Below are 17,042 nucleotides of genomic sequence, written 5' to 3'. Positions count from 1 at the left end.
GTTATTGTAACCTTGGTCTATAGCACTATGGCACCGCGAGATAACAGGACAACTAATCTTGGTCAAAAGTGTCCCTGACAAGGTACGCCTTTGGTCAATTTTTGAATCATGAGATGTTACACTTCAGGTGTACTGCATTAGGAATTCGGGAATTTGTGCAGACGTGTCACTCAGGTCGCAGTATTCTCTATTACCAAAATTACGAGTTTACCTTAACGTTGTATATGAAACCGGACTGGTAGCATGAACATATTTGAAAGAAGACTAGCACCCATGGAAGACATATTATGGATTCATTGATATAGAAGGTAAAGAGGGTGTCGATGAGTAACGCGGGCCCTTCCATATCACCATCAACAGGAAGATTGCCTCTACCTGTCCTTGCCACCATGGAATTCCAAGACCTCAACTGCAGTCTCTGAGTATCCATAGGGATGCACTATCTATTCGGTCAGTATGATCCATCATGCTTTGAAATGATTGATCTACTTATTTAGAAAAGGTCTCATTCAATCATTGATATGGCACCTTGTATCATGGAAGTGAGAAGCGTCGTCCATCCGATAAAGAAAAAATCAGGCCAGGGTAAGAGTGAAACCATCGCATTCCATTGCATCACATTTTTCTCTGATGGAGAGAAAGAGCTCTGTGATGAAGCACGAGTTGTGACTAGCGAGGCGGAATATGGGAAGCCTCCTTAGCCTTCTTCTTCATGTATCGTTGATAAATCGAGGAACCGCCGATACCGATTGCAACAAGGAACAGAATACAGAAGACAAGCACAATGCCACGGTGTTGGCTTGCCCAGTTGCCTCGTCTCTCCATCGCATGGAGATGGAGGCCGGCGGGGATTTGGCTGTTAATGATGGTGATAGCAGGCATTTGGACGGTTGGTGTTCAGTGATGGTTTTTTGGATTGGGGTGGACTGGGACGCAGCTTTTTCAAGTTAGTGGGATAAATGGGAGTGAGATTTTACCTCGATATTCTGTGGGTGTGTTTGGTGGTGGGTGGAATACTGACCAGAGCTTTGGAACTCGCGGCGAACAGAGAGATTGTTGGGTAAGTGATTTAGCTGTTGGGAGAAAAGGGAGTGTATGAAGAAGATTCTTTCAAATTTTCAGAGAGGCGATTCAACTTTGGTGAAGGGAATCCAGAGGGCCAGGTGTTGTGGTTGAGGTGAGTGTCTAGACATCAATCGTTACTCAATACAACTGTGGATGGCAAGTACGCACCTCACTCTTGCAAATCACCACTCAAAACAATGCGGTCTCCAAGACTTTCGATTTTCTAAGTATTAGGAGTTCAAACTGTTCTTATTCGAACATGTTAAGATTCCAAAATAAACATCTCTATTTATTTCTAGCATCTGAAGGAATATATGTCCTATATTGATATGTTGAAGTAATCCATCACTTGCCCAAGTGAACCAGCTTTATGTTCGCACTAAACTTGAAATTTGATTGCAAGAATATGTATTCTAGCCTTCATTAAATATAGTGAGTGACTTCAAGCTCGGGAGGAAAACAAAAAGAGAGACTATCAAGGGAAAGCGAGAAAATATCCCATTTGACTCACTGTCCACGTGTGAATTCACCATCTGGGCAGCCTTCCCAACATTGAAAGCATGCTGTGCCGTGATATCAACCTTGTAACTCACCCATATCAATGAGTATTTTGTCTTCCAAGATTAAAAGTTTCTTGTCATCGAAAGATCTCGAACCTTGCTAGTTGATTGGATAGCTGAGTGGTCATTTCAATTTGCCAGGCACAACAGACAAGGTCAATCTTGTATGTAATCTGTTCCTGTCTCGCTGCATCACCGAAAGTGCATTCATGTGTGACTGGAAAGGTTGTTCCTGTAGGTTGAACATAGTGAATCAGGAGAATGACAAAATCCGGTTCTACCTCTGCTTTCTCGGCTGCCAGCATACCTACTTTTCTTCACATCCTCGCATACTAAAGCTATCACAACAGGAATACAGCCTCAGTCACGCATTCTCACCGAATTTTGGCCTAGTCCGAGAGGATATTTTCAAGATATTCTAAAAAGCCATGAGCATCTGGAACAGCGCAGAGGCCCGAGCTTCACCGATAAGAACTATGAACAAGTATACAAGTTGCATCAGTATTTATCACTTCTGCCAACGTCGCGAGTCATGGTCTGATGAACCCAAGGTGGAATATTGCCCTTTGGCAAATATCTAGGGCTTAAGAAGCCCCACCCTAATGTAAAGTGGATGTCAAGGACTTAGTGTCGTGTAGATTAGTCGATTGAGTCATATAGATCAGTTCAGAAAAGTGCACAGAAAAGTAATTGTGCAGCTTTCTTTACCGCTAACCAAGGAAACATATGCAGGGAACCCTGTTAGAACTCGGTAACACTGTCCATGTGTCCCATTGGAGGCTTTGATCATTTGTATATATCCACATTCCAGAATAGATAGGTGAACTGACGCTAATATTAGGTACCTTATCTTGTCACCTCTCCCATCAAGTGCTGCCTTATTTCATCAATCGGAACTTGATTGTCTCAGTTACTCAGTCCGAGCTTTTCAGTTGTGCAGATACCCCAGACTTACAAGGGTTCTTCTCGGCCGTGACGGGCTTGTGTACCTAGCAACTGTACCTATCAAGTACCTGTGAACTCTTGTCGATGAGTATTAGCCAGCGATTTGAATCTAGTATACATTTAGAAAAAAAATAACATATGCCGGTATCATCGGGGCTCATATTACTGGCTGTCCTTCGGAACTTTTAAATGGGCAGCTACATAGGCATGTCACGGTTCCAAGGTTTCAAAGTTGAATGAGATTGTACCTGGGGCACCAGAGTGACCTGAAGTTGTAGCCTCAGGCACCAAATTTACCAAATCTTCCACTGTTTTTACCGGGAGCCCTGGAGGGACTAGTCCAAACCCATTTAAAGATATCTACCTAGGTACGCATGAGACAGTGCGCCTAGCGTGGCTAGTCTTATCACCAAGGCTGATATATTTATCGTTTATCCGTTGTCAAATCGTTTGAGAGCAACCTGTATAGAGGCTAAATTACTGAGAATCCGTCGCTCCTTTCCAGGCCTTGATTTGAGCACATTCCACATCGCATACATAGCCACAAGTGACTACATGAACTCTAGACTCCGGTGGTGACTTTCCCCCTGACGTTTCCCCTGACGACGTGCAGTATGCAATGCTGCCAATTCCAGCCAGTCACATTTCAAGGTCTCTTAGAGATTGAGCATATGCAGATCCAAGGATGAAAACAATCGCAAATTCCAAGGTTGTGAGCCCGGGCACTCCGCACTTTAGCAAATGACAAGAGACGATCTACGACGCCACATTCAACAAAAACAAGCAATCCCCCTGGGCAGTTTAGAAAGCACAGCCATGACGATCCCTAGGCAGTATTAGAATCGGTAGTCATATCCTATCTTTTTATATTGTATGAATCTGATCTATAGCGCGCCATCAAAGATTATGGCCAAATATAACTATGTCTAACCTAACTTGGATAGTCCTGTATAGGGGGATCGATAGAAGATAGTGCCTCGGAAAATGCACCGCAGGTCTGGTTTGGTTTCTCCACTAATTAGTACATTGTATAAGATTATCGTCAACTCTAGTCTCCTGGGGCCTGAGATACACAAACAAACTTCTAAAGCTCTGAACAGGTTGTACGAAGCTGGATATCGGGTAGGTGACTATCAATGATTACACGAGATAGCGCCCGCTGCTAGAAGGTTGAGGGCAATCTATACGAAGCGATAAGGCAGAAATCTCCGCAATTCATGATTATCAAACCCTTCGAAACAGCGCTAGTAAATACCCAGTCCTTGTATATTCAAATACCGAAATCGGGAACTGAAAAGCTTGGTTAAAAGAAATTGAAAATGTTTCTAGATTCCACTCAGCCTCCGACGTTTTGACAGTTACTCGATCCACTTCCTTGATTCAGCTAAATACAGTATTGGTATTGTTTTGGTATTCACGTGATCTGAATTATCGATCATGTACGTTAATTCATTTCGAAATATTGAGAAGTTTCAGAACAAGGTCTGTATTTAACCGGAAATAAATAATAGATTACAAGAGGTGTGGTATTCCTAGTATCATCTGCTCATGAACTTGTATCCTGTCTATATTCTCAACACCTACAACATGTAGGAACCTTCTCTTTCGAAGCACGAACTGGTTAAACTTCTTGTTTGACATGGCGGAACCCGAGCCCCGTTTATGGTTTTTTATTAATCTTGAGATGTGGCAAAGGATAAAAGAGGATTTGTTGCAGGTACTCAGGTACGTACCATTAATTACGCACACTGCCCCATATTTTCATCCGCATCCGATCACGGAAAAAGCCAAGATTCTAGGCGTGCAGGGTTGTTGGTAGTTTACTTATCTGTACCGAGTAGTTCTTAATTAAATTTTGACGTTCTGATAGTTTTCCGGCACTCATTAGTGCTTACGGATTTCTCAGTATCAATATTCTTATTGTAACATATTTATCATGAGATTTTAAGGGTTTAACCATAAGCAGTTGCTGGTCCCCAGATGTCTCAGATATCGTGTCTTAGGTGTGCCCAGGTGGGCACCGAATCTCAACAAACATTAGTACAGGCCCATCGAGTGAGGCTATATTTAGCGTACGTAGAACATTTGAGTCCCACAGTGTTACATTCGCACGACACTAAAAATTACAGGAATGGGCCCTGGCATGTAAAATAGGATTTAGTCATCTACTGCCTAGACTTCTTGACGGAAGAAAGATAAAGAATACAACATGCGCTGGGTAAATCATCCGTAATAGCTGCATTATACGTGGCTTTAAACGTTGACACCTACGTAAGTTAAGCCACCAGTTGACGCGATAAAAATGACAATTACTGAGGTATCGGTGTTATGCGGAATCCATGTGCTTGATTCACCTGCAAAACATGCTGATTGGAGTATATCGAGGTCAAAGTCCAAAGATTCTAATTTCTAGGTGCTTCTGTCTTATTCGTAGTTCAGTTTCTTATCTATCAAAACAATACGAGGGGTCAGACCTAAATGTGATCCATATATGAAGTAGGCTCAGGGGACAGCCTAATTTGAAGCTTTGACGTATAGTAAATACATGCAACGCTTGGACCTAGTGAGAACTCAAATGGGTATTATGATGCGTACATGATGGCAAGATTGAGATAGGTAGAAAACCAGAGATAAAGTAGAGGTTTGATATTTTCTCGGCTATTCGGAAGTTTTGACATTTAGAAGCCTTCTAGTAGATGGCTGAACCACGGTAGTACTGTGGAATAATCACAAAAGGTATTATGCAGACTGAACCAGATATTGCCGTATGTTGCCGGCTCCACCGGTGATGCAGCCAAAATCACCTTCCAAGGTTCAGAGTGGAGACATCAAATGTGCATAGTATAATCACGTAGTACTCTGTAGTGGAAATCAAATTACCCTTAATACGGCCTGGTATATCTTCCAATATTGGAATCACCTAGCGGTCTACTAAGAAAGTGATGAATATCTGTTGAACCTTGGAATCCACAACATCTTGAAATCTTATGATTGGATAATTTTTGATGGGGCAAAGGTTTCGTGTTTAGGGCTAAAAAAAGATATGCTGTGGACCAAACGCCGAGGGATAATGTTCTGCCGTTTCAAAACAGATGTACAATGCGAACGATTGTTGATGCTGTAATAGTGGAGTCCTCCGTTGGATCTGTTTGAGACAAGGGCCCTCAAACATAAGTCATACGTTAAGGCATCGGTGAAGGATCGATAAAGTCTAGCCGAGTGGGTCTAATGTACATTGATAGAAGCAATATACTTAGCGAAGTACATCCGCAGCTATCCATCAGTTCGGCCCGATAAAACTTGGACAAGGTCCCGGAATAGTAAATCTCGTTTAAAAATATTTTGATTCGTAATCTGTACTCTAAGTACCTCCATGGATGTTTCAAAGTGGTCGAATTCACTTGTCCCTTCGCTCACACCCTCGCTCTTATACTACTATATCACTTTCGCTCAAGGCTTGTGTCGCGCAGTTTCCCGGCAGTAAGCTCTTGCTGGATAAGAAATGCGTCACTCAGCGCTTCTCATACTTTCGTTTCTGAGCATTCAGGCCTTTTGCTGGCCTTATGACGAGTCACTCGCTGACTATAATCTCAACGCCAACGAGTCCGCTGAAACCCCAATAGATTATTGGGGAGAATGGCCGGGAGATCATTCATACCATCCGTCGCCAGATAACTGGCGTTTTCCCATCTACACTATATTCTTGGATCGCATATCCAATGGTGACCCAACTAATGATGATATCAACGGAACCAAATTCGAGCATGTTGTGGACTCAAATCAAATGCGCCACGGCGGCGACGTGGAGGGGTTGATAGACACGTTGGACTATATCCATGGCATGGGTTTCAAGGTAGGTTGACTTGAACTCAAGACGTTTTCCAGCAGCTAATTGACATAGGCCATTTACTTCGCCGGAACCTATTTGATGAACTTACCCTGGGCCTACGATGGTTACTCACCAACCGATACCACTCTTCTCGACCAACATTACGGCACATTGGACGACTGGAGAAACCTTATCACAGAGATCCATGACCGGGATATGTACGTCCTAATGGATAATACTCTTGCAACGTAAGTCAATACCCTTTGATTTCTAGGGAATGCCCATAGGCTCATTTTATACCGCAGAATGAGCAACCTTATCGGCTTCAAAGGTCACCTGAACGACTCAGCCGACTTCAACGCACACGAGTACGAGGTCGAGTGGGTTACAGATAGGCAATATGCTGACTTCAACTTTGGCAACGACTACAACGAAACCTGCAACTATCCTAAATTCTGGAACGAGACCGGCTACCCGCTGACCACCGATGGTGTACAGAATCTAAAGGGTTGTTATAACAGTGATTTCGACCAGCACGGAGAACTGGAGGCATTTGGTAATTTCCCCGACTGGCAGCGTCAGCTTACCAAGTTCGCATCTGTGCAGGATCGCCTTCGTGAATGGCACAAGCCGGTCCGCGACGTTATCACTCGACACTCCTGCTTCCAAATCGCCAGTCTGGATATCGACGGGTTCCGTTTTGATAAGTCTGTTCAAGCCACTCTCGAGCCTCTAAGTGAGATGCTTAATGTCTATCGTGAATGTGCGAAGAAGTACAACAAAAATAATTTCTTCCTCCCAGGGGAGATCACGTCAGGAGATAGATTCGGCAGTCTTTATCTTGGCCGTGGACGTCAGCCAAATCAGTGGCCCTCGACCAGCGACGACGGCATCAAGCTAACCAACAGCTCGGATAATTTCCTGAGAGATGATGGCTTGCAAGCATTGGATGCATCCGCTTTCCACTATACAATTTACCGCTCAATGACCCGTTTCCTGGGAATGGACGGTAACTTGGTTGCCGGATTCGATCTGCCAACAGATTTTATCGAAGCTTGGAATGAGATGCTCATCACCAACGATTTCCTGAATGCCTTCACTGGCGAGGTGGATCCTAGACATATGTATGGTGTCTCGAACCAAGATAATTTCCGCTGGCCCGCAGTCCAGAATGGCACAATGAAATACCTTCTTGGTCTTTACATTGTGACATTGGAACTGCCCGGAATTCCTCTTATCTTATGGGGTGAGGAGCAGGCAATGTATGTGTTTGATGCCACTGCAGCGAACTACATGTTTGGTCGCCAGCCCATGACATACCAGACTGCATGGTGGACACAGGGATGCTTCAATCTGAACACATCAAAGTTTTACGATTTCCCCATTGATTCAGGCCGCAATGGTTGTAACGATATTACCGTGACATATGATCAGCGAAACCCTGCTCATCCACTTCGCAACATCATGAAGCGAATGTTCGAGATCAGAACTCAATATCCAGTGGCAAACGATGGTTTCAATGTTCAAACGCTCTCTCAATTGACCAAAAACCTCTACTATCCTGGTTCAACCTACACTCCTACAGTAACTGGCCTGTGGTCTGTTTTGCGAAGCTACTACCCTGGCGCCCAAACAGCAGAAGTCACGGATAACCAGACTCTTTGGCTAGTGTACCAGAATGGGAATGAGACTGAAACCTTCGGAGGAGACTGCAGCAATAAAAGTGCTGCCTTGTTAACTCCATTTGACTCGGGCACCAAGCTGAAAAACCTCTTCTATCCTTACGATGAGCTCACCGTGGAAGATGGTCCAAAAGACAACCATGGATGCATTAGCAAGCTGGAGCTGTACCCATGGGAATACAGAGCCTATGTGCGGAGCGTAGATTTCGTGGAGCCCGGCCCTACTGTCACATCTTTCTATCCTGGCCATGATGCTCGGTTGGTGTCAAATCAAGACACTGCTGCAACATATCCTATTCAACTTGGGTATTCCAAAGAAATGACCTGTGACGATGTTACAAAGGCAATCTCCCTCAATTCCACAACAGAGAAGGGCCATACAGTCACTATTGATGAAAGCAGTGTTAAATGTACCAACATCACTGCCAAGTTGACCGACAATAAATTTGTCGGAGAGATCCCGACTGTTTGGACATGGTCTGCGAATTTGACCAACGTATACCACGGAATTCACCAATTAACCGTCGGTAATCTTTCCAGCTCATCTGGCCTTCATACCAATGCGACCGACAAGTATTTGATCCGCGTCGGTTCTCTGAGTAATCCTCTGATAACACCCCTGACCAACTATTCCAGTACCTTGGTACAAAAGTTTGACGATAATTTCTACATCCGTCACAATGCTGCCGGTGCTGATAAGTTCCGCTATTCAGTTGATTTTGGTAGCACCTGGTCTTCATGGGAGAAATATTATGGTGGCAAGACAACAGTGACCATGGCCGCATCAACCGAGACGAAAAAGCAGAAGTGGAAGGGAACTCATGTCCGCGTGCAATACTTCTCAAGACTCACTGGAAGTAGCGACTACATTCAAGAAGGTGACTACGGCTGGGAAGACAATCAAGTTCGAAGATTCCCCCATCTATGGTTCAACGGCCCGTACAACCAATATGGCTATGATGCAGGACTGGAAAGCGAAATGAAGTACGACACCAAGAGCTCGCGCTGGACTTATGACTTTGTTTATGAATGGCCGTCTGTTGGACAGCTGAATGTCTGGGGTGTGGACAAGGCCGGTGTTCCTGATACTACGGAGGTCTACGGTGATGTTGGTAACTCATCTGCAGTTCAGAAGCTCCCGCCCTCCTATCTTTCATCCAACGTTATCAACATCACCAGTTTACCAAAATTCCCGCATCTTGGCTACAGGATTTCCCTCAATGATGCCAACCTAAGGTATGAACTGATCCCCATCGGCTCTGGATGGGCTCAGCTCGTTCTCTACATTCTTCTCTGGATTGTTCCGATCATTATGGGATTGGCTGGCGTCTTCATCTTCATTCAATATTTCTATCGCATCAAACTCAACACAGATGGTAACGTTGTCAAGGGCGATAAGCTTCCTGTGGTAGTTTGGCATAGAGTGAAGGACAAGATTTCCGGACACAGCGAGCTCAACCTTGAAAAAAGTCTTTCGGCAGACTTGGCTGTGACAGGAGCAGTCGACAGCCGACGTACAGTATTGATTGCCACGATGGAATACGATATACAAGACTGGAAGATTAAAGTCAAGATTGGTGGCCTGGGAGTAATGGCTCAGCTCATGGGCCAGAACCTGAGGCACCAGAATCTCATTTGGGTTGTGCCCTGTGTCGGTGATATTGATTACCCTGTGGACACACCCGTTGAGCCTTTCATTGTGAATGTTCTGGATAAGCCATACCTTGTCAAAGTGCAATACCACGTCTCTGAGAACATCACTTATGTTCTCCTCGATGCACCAGTTTTCCGATACCAGACCAAGGCGGAGCCCTACCCACCCCGTATGGACGATCTTGAAAGTGCAATCTACTACTCGGCTTGGAATCAATGTATCGCAGAGACAATCAAGCGAACGCCAGAGATCGATCTCTACCATATCAACGATTTCCACGGCTGTGTAGCACCGCTATACCTACTGCCGCAAACTATTCCTGTCTGCCTCTCCTTGCATAACGCCGAATTTCAAGGTCTCTGGCCTCTGAGGACTCAAAAAGAGAAGGTAGAAGTGTGTTCCGTCTTTAATCTCCCGATTGAAGTCGCGACAAAATACTGCCAATTCGGAAACGTGTTCAACTTACTCCACACCGGTGCAAGCTACTTGAGATTTCACCAGCGCGGTTTTGGTGCAGTTGGTGTGTCTCAGAAGTATGGAAAGCGTTCATGGGCCAGATATCCCATCTTTTGGAGTTTGAGCAGTATTGGCAGTCTTCCTAATCCTGATCCCTCCGACACTGGCGCTCTAGATAGAGCCCCAGAAATGCAAGTTGCAGCCCAGTCTGATATCGAAATTGTCAGTCCTAAGCTTCAGGCTCAGCAGTGGGCTGGTTTGATCGAGGATGCCAACGCCGACTTGCTAGTATTTGTGGGACGATGGTCAAAGCAGAAGGGAGTGGATCTTATTGCAGATGTGATGCCGGCCATTCTATCTGCTAGACCTAACGTGCAATTGATCTGCATAGGTCCCATGGTCGACCTTTATGGTAGACTGGCTGCAATTAAGCTACAGCGGATCATGGAATTGTACCCAGGCCGCGTCTTTTCAAAGCCAGAGTTCACGATTCTTCCCCCCTATGTGTTTTCCGGTGCTGACTTTGCCTTAATTCCTTCTCGAGACGAGCCATTTGGTTTGGTCGCCGTCGAGTTCGGTCGTAAAGGTGCTCTTGGAATCGGTTCTCGCATTGGAGGACTTGGCCAGATGCCTGGTTGGTGGTATACGGTTGAATCGGACTCGACTCAACATCTATTGCACCAACTGAAGACCGCAGTGGAGTCTGCTCTCGATTCATCTGAGCAGATGCGAGAGGAAATGCGTGCTAACTCCGCGAAACAGCGATTCCCCGTCCTCGAGTGGGTTGGAAAACTTGAAAGATTACAGCGAACAGCAATTTCAATCCATAACGAAAATGTCAAGTCCACGGGGCCTTACCAGATCCGAGAGTCAGGCATGCTGGGTATGCGGCTTTCGGCGAACGTCTCCCGTCTGTTTTCAAGTCTCTCTTTGGCGGATCCGGAGACAGAGCGAGGGAGACCATCGCAGCTTATTCAGCCTTCACTTCTAGAGCTACAGGCAGCTGAACTCAACGGGACTGCAGATGGCGATAATAGCAGGACCAGTACTCTCGGTCGGAAACTGTCGCTGGGTCGACGGGTGGGACCTGGACAGGGACGAAATCGACTCGTGAAGAAGTCAATCCGAGATAGCCAGGTGTTGCGCGAGAGCCGAGTCTTCGATGGAACGAATGACGGTGAAGTCACGGACATGGAGGAGGAGGGCTATTCCATGGCACAGGAGAACTACATCTCTCCCGAAGAGGCATTGGCGGCAGTCAATCAAGCTTTCGCATCTCAAGATTTCCTGAGTGCCGGTAATCGTGGTAGAGACCCTCATAATCGTCATTCTTCGAATTCAGATTCATCGGCCTTGGAATCATCTTTTGTTTCTCGGGACTCCTCTCCGATAAGGACTCCTGATCTTCTTGAAGCCACGCCTCTTGTTCACCCCCGAAATGTATCCGTTCTTTCGTTGCAGTCAGTGGTTGGGGACCACGACCAATCTGTCTTCAATCTGCAAAAGGTTGACCCGACTTTTACCGACAGCAATGCTTACTTCACCCGGGCTTTCGAGCAGCAGCTCTCAAACCTAAACAAGAAAAACTCAGTCTCCGATCATTGCATCGAAGAGTATTTGATGAAGAGTGAGCGGAAGTTCTTCGACATGTATACCGACGCACAGTTGAAGAAGCAACCTAAAGAACGTCCTATGACTGGATCTGGATTGAGTCATGAGATGCATGACGACGAGTCAGATTCAAAGGGAACAGATGACATTGATCAATGGCTCGCTCGTCTAGGATACAAACGACCTATTGCCATCCAGCGATTTATGAGATGGCGTGTTGGGAACTGGCCCGTATATTCTCTGTTCTTGGGTCTAGGACAAATTATCGCGACAAACTCATCGCAGATAACCCTTCTCAGTGGTCAGATTGGTGAGACTGCAATGAAGCTCTACATTATTGCAACTATTTACTGCGTCTCTTCTATTGTTTGGTGGTTCTTGTTTTACCGCTTCCCGTCTGTCATCGTCCTTTCACTCCCTTGGTTCATTTACACAATGGCATTCATTTGCATTGGTGTTTCACCTTACGGACTCAACGAGCTAGGTCGAGAATGGACTCAGAACGTTGCTGCGGGTGTCTACGCTGCTGCATCTTCTAGTGGTTCCTTGTTCTTTGCTCTTAATTTCGGTGATCAGGGTGCTGTACCTGTGAAGGATTGGATGTTCCGCGCAAGTCTTATCCAGGGCATCCAACAGCTTTACACCGTTGCTCTGTGGTATTGGAGTTCCAAGGTAACGGCAGTGGAAGTCAAGGGTGTATCAACAGAGGCTCTGAACTCATGGAGACTGACAGCTGTGACGATGCCAATTGCCGCATGCTGCTTCGCCATTGGTGTGCTCCTTGCTCTAGGATTACCCAAATACTATCGTCAAGCTCCCGGAAAGATTCTCTTCTTCTATACCTCTCTTTTCCGCCGTCGCATTGTGCTCTGGTTCTGCTTCTTTGTCGTTATCCAGAACTGGTTCCTCGCTGCAGCAACTGGCCGAAACTGGTCATTCCTCTGGTCTTCTTCACATGCCAAGTCATGGGAAGTACTCATTTTGGTGATTTTCTTTTTCATTATCCTTTGGGTTATAGTGATGGTTATCTTCCGCTTCTTGTCTAAGGAGCACAGCTGGATTCTACCTGTGTTCGGCCTCAGTATGGGCGCACCACGATGGGCGCAGATCTGGTGGGGAACCTCTAATATTGGCTACTATCTTCCATGGGCTGGAAAGAATCTGGTCGGTGGTGCCCTCGTATCAAGATGTCTCTGGCTGTGGCTCGGTGTCCTCGATGAAATCCAGACAGTCGGACTAGGAATGATTTTACTCCAGACACTCACGAGAGTTCACGTCTGCTTCGTTTTGTTAGCGGCGCAGTCTCTTGGATCTATTGCAACAATTGCTGCTCGTGGGTTCGCACCCAACAAAGAGGGACCTGCGGGTGTTTCGCCAGATATAGGCTCGTCTTTGTCAAAACTTGGCAATGCGTGGTTCTGGATCGGTCTTTTCTTCCAGCTTATGATCAGGTGAGTTATTAATACTACTATATTGATGTTTAAGCATTTTACTAACTATCTTTGCAGCTTCGGTTTCCTTCTTTTCTACCGTAGAGAGCAGCTCAATAGGCCTTGAGCCCCGTTTGTCAATATATGACAGACACACATCAATCGCTGTATATAAGGAGGACTGTTTTAACGTACAGATCGATTTTGACACAGATATGACTGTTACTTTTATTTTCTATTACTTAGTATTTATGCATTATTTACCGTTCAAGCCCCAGGGGTTCCAAGTTACCCATGTAGCGATCAAAATTAAAAGTCTAGAATCATGGAATTTTGTGATATGAGAAAACCTGAGAGATTTTTCAATTTCTGATCCTAGGTCCTTCTATACCAAGTTAAATAGGGACGAATACATACATACCTCATACCCATGTACCTCCGAATGAATGTGGAAGCCCTTGATGCTGATATTGGCATTATATCCCAGAACAAATCCCACAATCGCAGCCTTCAAAAGTAGTATCCAACTCATGCCATGCTTTGCTAGAAGTGTTACTAGCTATCCAACTTAATCCTGCCGATCTATGTTTGTGCCACATACCTTCAGCCTTCTTATCTGCCCTGTCCGCTATGCGATCTTTCTGACCCTTGATCCTGATCCGACTAATCTGAATATGGATCATGGCAAGTATTTCCGCAGCCGGGGAACCCTGATTCTGAGTGAGGAATTTGATCACACGATCAAGGCACTTACTGATTTTTGCCATTCTCCTGTAAGCACAATCCACCATGCCTATCTGATTTGCAAAGTTAGGACTCGCGAGTCTTGCATAGTTAGGATTTGATATCTGTTTTAGAATGGAGCAAACGTCTTTTTGGATGAGCTTTGAGGCTCGAATGTTGTCTTCTGCTCCATCTTGAGTGATTAGCTGCTTGTGTTGATCTATGAAATCGAGCACGTTAGCTCTTGAGATGTAGTACCATTGGACATCGGCTGTATGATCTTTATGGAGCGGTTCTCGGTGGAGAGAAGTAACCATTTGCAAATTTGATTTCTGAATATTTGAGTTGAGTTTAGGCTTCAATGTTCTAAGGTGAATATCTGTGGCGTGATCTCAAAATCGACAGGCAGACTAGACCTCGTGAGGGATTTATACATTCTTGTCGAACCCTAGGAACGATGCGATTGCTTGACCTTTATCTTTGAATGCAGCTCCTTATCCCAGTAAGGACAAATGTTTCTTTCATCTCATCTGTGCATTGTCGTTTGGAGACAAAGCGTCGTCCAACTAAGGACTAACTTGGCCTCAGTATCTCGTCCAATGGATACGATTCCAGGTTGTTGTAAAACCGAAGACAATGGTATATTGTCGCATTGACAAAGAATCTCTTTGTTTCAGTGTTGAAGATTCAAGATTCTACACGACTTGACTGAAGCGCGTGTCTAGGCAGCATAAACCAGGGATTTTCAATTCGTCAGAGTACGGAGTATAGAGTAGGTAATCGAAAAAACCATCAGAAAGACTTAAGGTTATCTTGAATGTAACGCTGATCCTAAATCCCACGTGTTGCAGCTATTGGATGAGTAAGTCTGAGCCTCCAGGGCAACCGGCGTAGGGCAACTCAGCCCTGCCTTATGGGACCTCAAAAAACCGCCGGGGCACTATAGCTTCGAAATCTATACTTATTTTTATATGTTGACATATCTCTTAATGCCTCCTTTTAATTGTTGCTTTTATCCAAAACAAATAAAACTCAATAGAGCACTGACTAAGCATATAACCATTCATGATTGGCTGGTTTAGATAAGCGCGTTGGACATTGATCTTAAGCTTCAAGGCAGAAAAATTTTTTTTTAATCTTTTTATTCTATTTCTCCCACCAAAAGGTTGATGGATTAGACAAGATTGCTATGTGAAGATGCGGTCTACCGTCTTCCTGTTAAACCTCTTTGCGGGGATCATTGGAGCTAGCGCGCTTGATCAACAGCTACTCGCAAATCCGACTGAACAAATTCAGGCGGAAGGGATATCCACGTCATCCGGCCTTCACGGTCGCTTTCTTCACATCACAGGTTAGACACACTCTTGACAGTGGCATGACATATCTAATCAGTTGCGCAGACTTTCATCCTGACAGATACTACAAACACGGCGCCTCAATCGATGATGGCTCCTGCCACCGCGGCAAGGGGGTCGCTGGCTATTTTGGACAGGAGGGCTCCGATTGCGATTCGCCCTATGCCCTAGTCAACGAGACATTCCGCTGGATAGAAGAGAATCTCAAAGATGAGATTGATTTCGTGATCTGGACTGGTGACTCGGCCCGTCACGACAATGATGAGCGTAAACCGCGTACGGAGAAGGAGATCATACAACTCAACGAATATGTAGCCGAAAAATGGATATCATTGTTCGGATCCCGAGAACACTCCAAACGACTGACGGGCGTACCCCGAATCCCCGTCGTGCCGAATTTCGGCAACAATGACATTGCGCCGCACAACATCTTCATGCCGGGCCCGAACAAGTGGACAAAGGAGTATGCGGGAATCTGGCACGATTTTATCCCCGAAGCCCAGCGACATAGCTTCGTCACCGGTGGCTGGTTTGTATCTGAGGTCATCCCCGACAATCTGGCTGTGATCAGCTTGAATACCATGTACTTTTTCGACTCCAACAGTGCGGTGGACGGATGCAAAGACAAGTCTGAGCCAGGATTTGAACATATGGAGTGGTTACGGGTTCAGCTAGAAACTCTGCGTACTCGCAACATGAAGGCCATTCTTATGGGCCATGTGCCTCCTGCGCGCACGGCGAGCAAGAAAAGCTGGGATGAGAGCTGCTGGCAGAAGTATACGTTATGGATGGATCGTTATCGCGATGTTGTCGTGGGCAGCCTTTACGGCCATATGAATGTCGACCATTTTATGTTGCAGGATCACCATGATGTCGACATCGTTGCTCAGACATCGACAGGCGACGTTTCTCCAACGTCAAAGTCAGACTATGTCAATGAGCTGCGTGACCAATGGTCAAAATTACCCTCTCCTCCAAAGGGCGTCTTTGAAGCTCTGGACGACGAAGATGAAATTGAGGATGACTGGGGCGCAGACGATATACAAAACCAAAGGAAGAAGAAAGGCAAAAAGAACAAGAAGGAGTCAAAGGAGAAGAAACGTCAGAAGTTTTTGAAAAAGATTGGTGGTCCCTGGGCAGAGCGATACAGTCTGTCGCTAGTTCCACCAAGTTTGGTACCAGTCTTCTTCCCCACTCTTCGTGTGATGGAGTACAACATCACCGGCTTGAAGCTTTACGATGACACATTAACGTCCACGAACTTTGAATCGAATGTCATTTCGTATGAGCGAGAGACCAACGAAATGAAGAAGCCACACTTCACAATTCCAAAGCCTCCATCACCCGCCAGCCCCCCGGGCCCTGCATATTCTAACCAGGCCCTGACCTGGCTGAGTTATACACAATACTTTGCTAATATTACACGGATCAATAAGGATGTTGACCGCCATGCGGAGAAGGAGCCTCGGCTTGAATTTGAAGTCGAATACAGCACGAACGATGACGTTTATCAGATGGAGGATCTGACCGTGCGCAGCTTCTTCCAGCTGGCCGTACGAATAGGGCGGAAGGGCAAGCCTTCAAGCAAAAGCATTCCATCCGACGCAGAAGTGGCGAAGAAAAAGAAGAAAGTCAACAAAACTTGGAGTGCCTTCTTATCGCGCGCTTTTACTGGACTGATAGATGTTCACGACTTGGATAACGATAATTAATGAAGCACCCATCTGGCATT

General features: G+C 45.5%; 4 protein-coding genes across 4 annotated transcripts; 2 read left to right on the top strand and 2 right to left on the bottom strand.

Moving 5' to 3' along the window:
• Window positions 1-669: 669 nt before the first annotated feature.
• N7495_002740 (uncharacterized protein) lies at window positions 670-882 on the bottom strand (the record flags this gene model as incomplete). The annotated part of the gene is made up of 1 exon (XM_057205409.1): window positions 670-882. One exon carries the CDS (start codon window positions 880-882, stop codon window positions 670-672), a length of 213 nt encoding a protein of 70 aa, XP_057066016.1.
• A 5,190-nt stretch (window positions 883-6,072) lies between these two features.
• On the top strand, window positions 6,073-13,359 carry ags3 (alpha-1,3-glucan synthase Ags3; the record flags this gene model as incomplete). Its single annotated transcript, XM_057205408.1, has 4 exons — window positions 6,073-6,423; window positions 6,472-6,647; window positions 6,705-13,253; window positions 13,311-13,359. 4 exons carry the CDS (start codon window positions 6,073-6,075, stop codon window positions 13,357-13,359), a joined length of 7,125 nt encoding a protein of 2,374 aa, XP_057066015.1.
• Window positions 13,360-13,492: 133 nt separating this feature from the next.
• N7495_002738 (uncharacterized protein) lies at window positions 13,493-13,999 on the bottom strand (the record flags this gene model as incomplete). The annotated part of the gene is made up of 3 exons (XM_057205407.1): window positions 13,493-13,549; window positions 13,654-13,775; window positions 13,834-13,999. 3 exons carry the CDS (start codon window positions 13,997-13,999, stop codon window positions 13,493-13,495), a joined length of 345 nt encoding a protein of 114 aa, XP_057066014.1.
• A 1,153-nt stretch (window positions 14,000-15,152) lies between these two features.
• N7495_002737 (endopolyphosphatase) lies at window positions 15,153-17,022 on the top strand (the record flags this gene model as incomplete). Its single annotated transcript, XM_057205406.1, has 2 exons — window positions 15,153-15,306; window positions 15,356-17,022. 2 exons carry the CDS (start codon window positions 15,153-15,155, stop codon window positions 17,020-17,022), a joined length of 1,821 nt encoding a protein of 606 aa, XP_057066013.1.
• Window positions 17,023-17,042: the final 20 nt, after the last annotated feature.

The sequence above is a fragment of the Penicillium taxi genome, assembly GCF_028828555.1.
Source record: "Penicillium taxi strain IBT 34144 chromosome Unknown utg000002l_segment0_segment0, whole genome shotgun sequence".
NCBI lineage: Eukaryota > Fungi > Ascomycota > Eurotiomycetes > Eurotiales > Aspergillaceae > Penicillium > Penicillium taxi.
The sequence above is the reverse complement of the archived record's forward strand: the minus strand, read 5'-3'. Positions and strand labels throughout refer to the sequence as shown.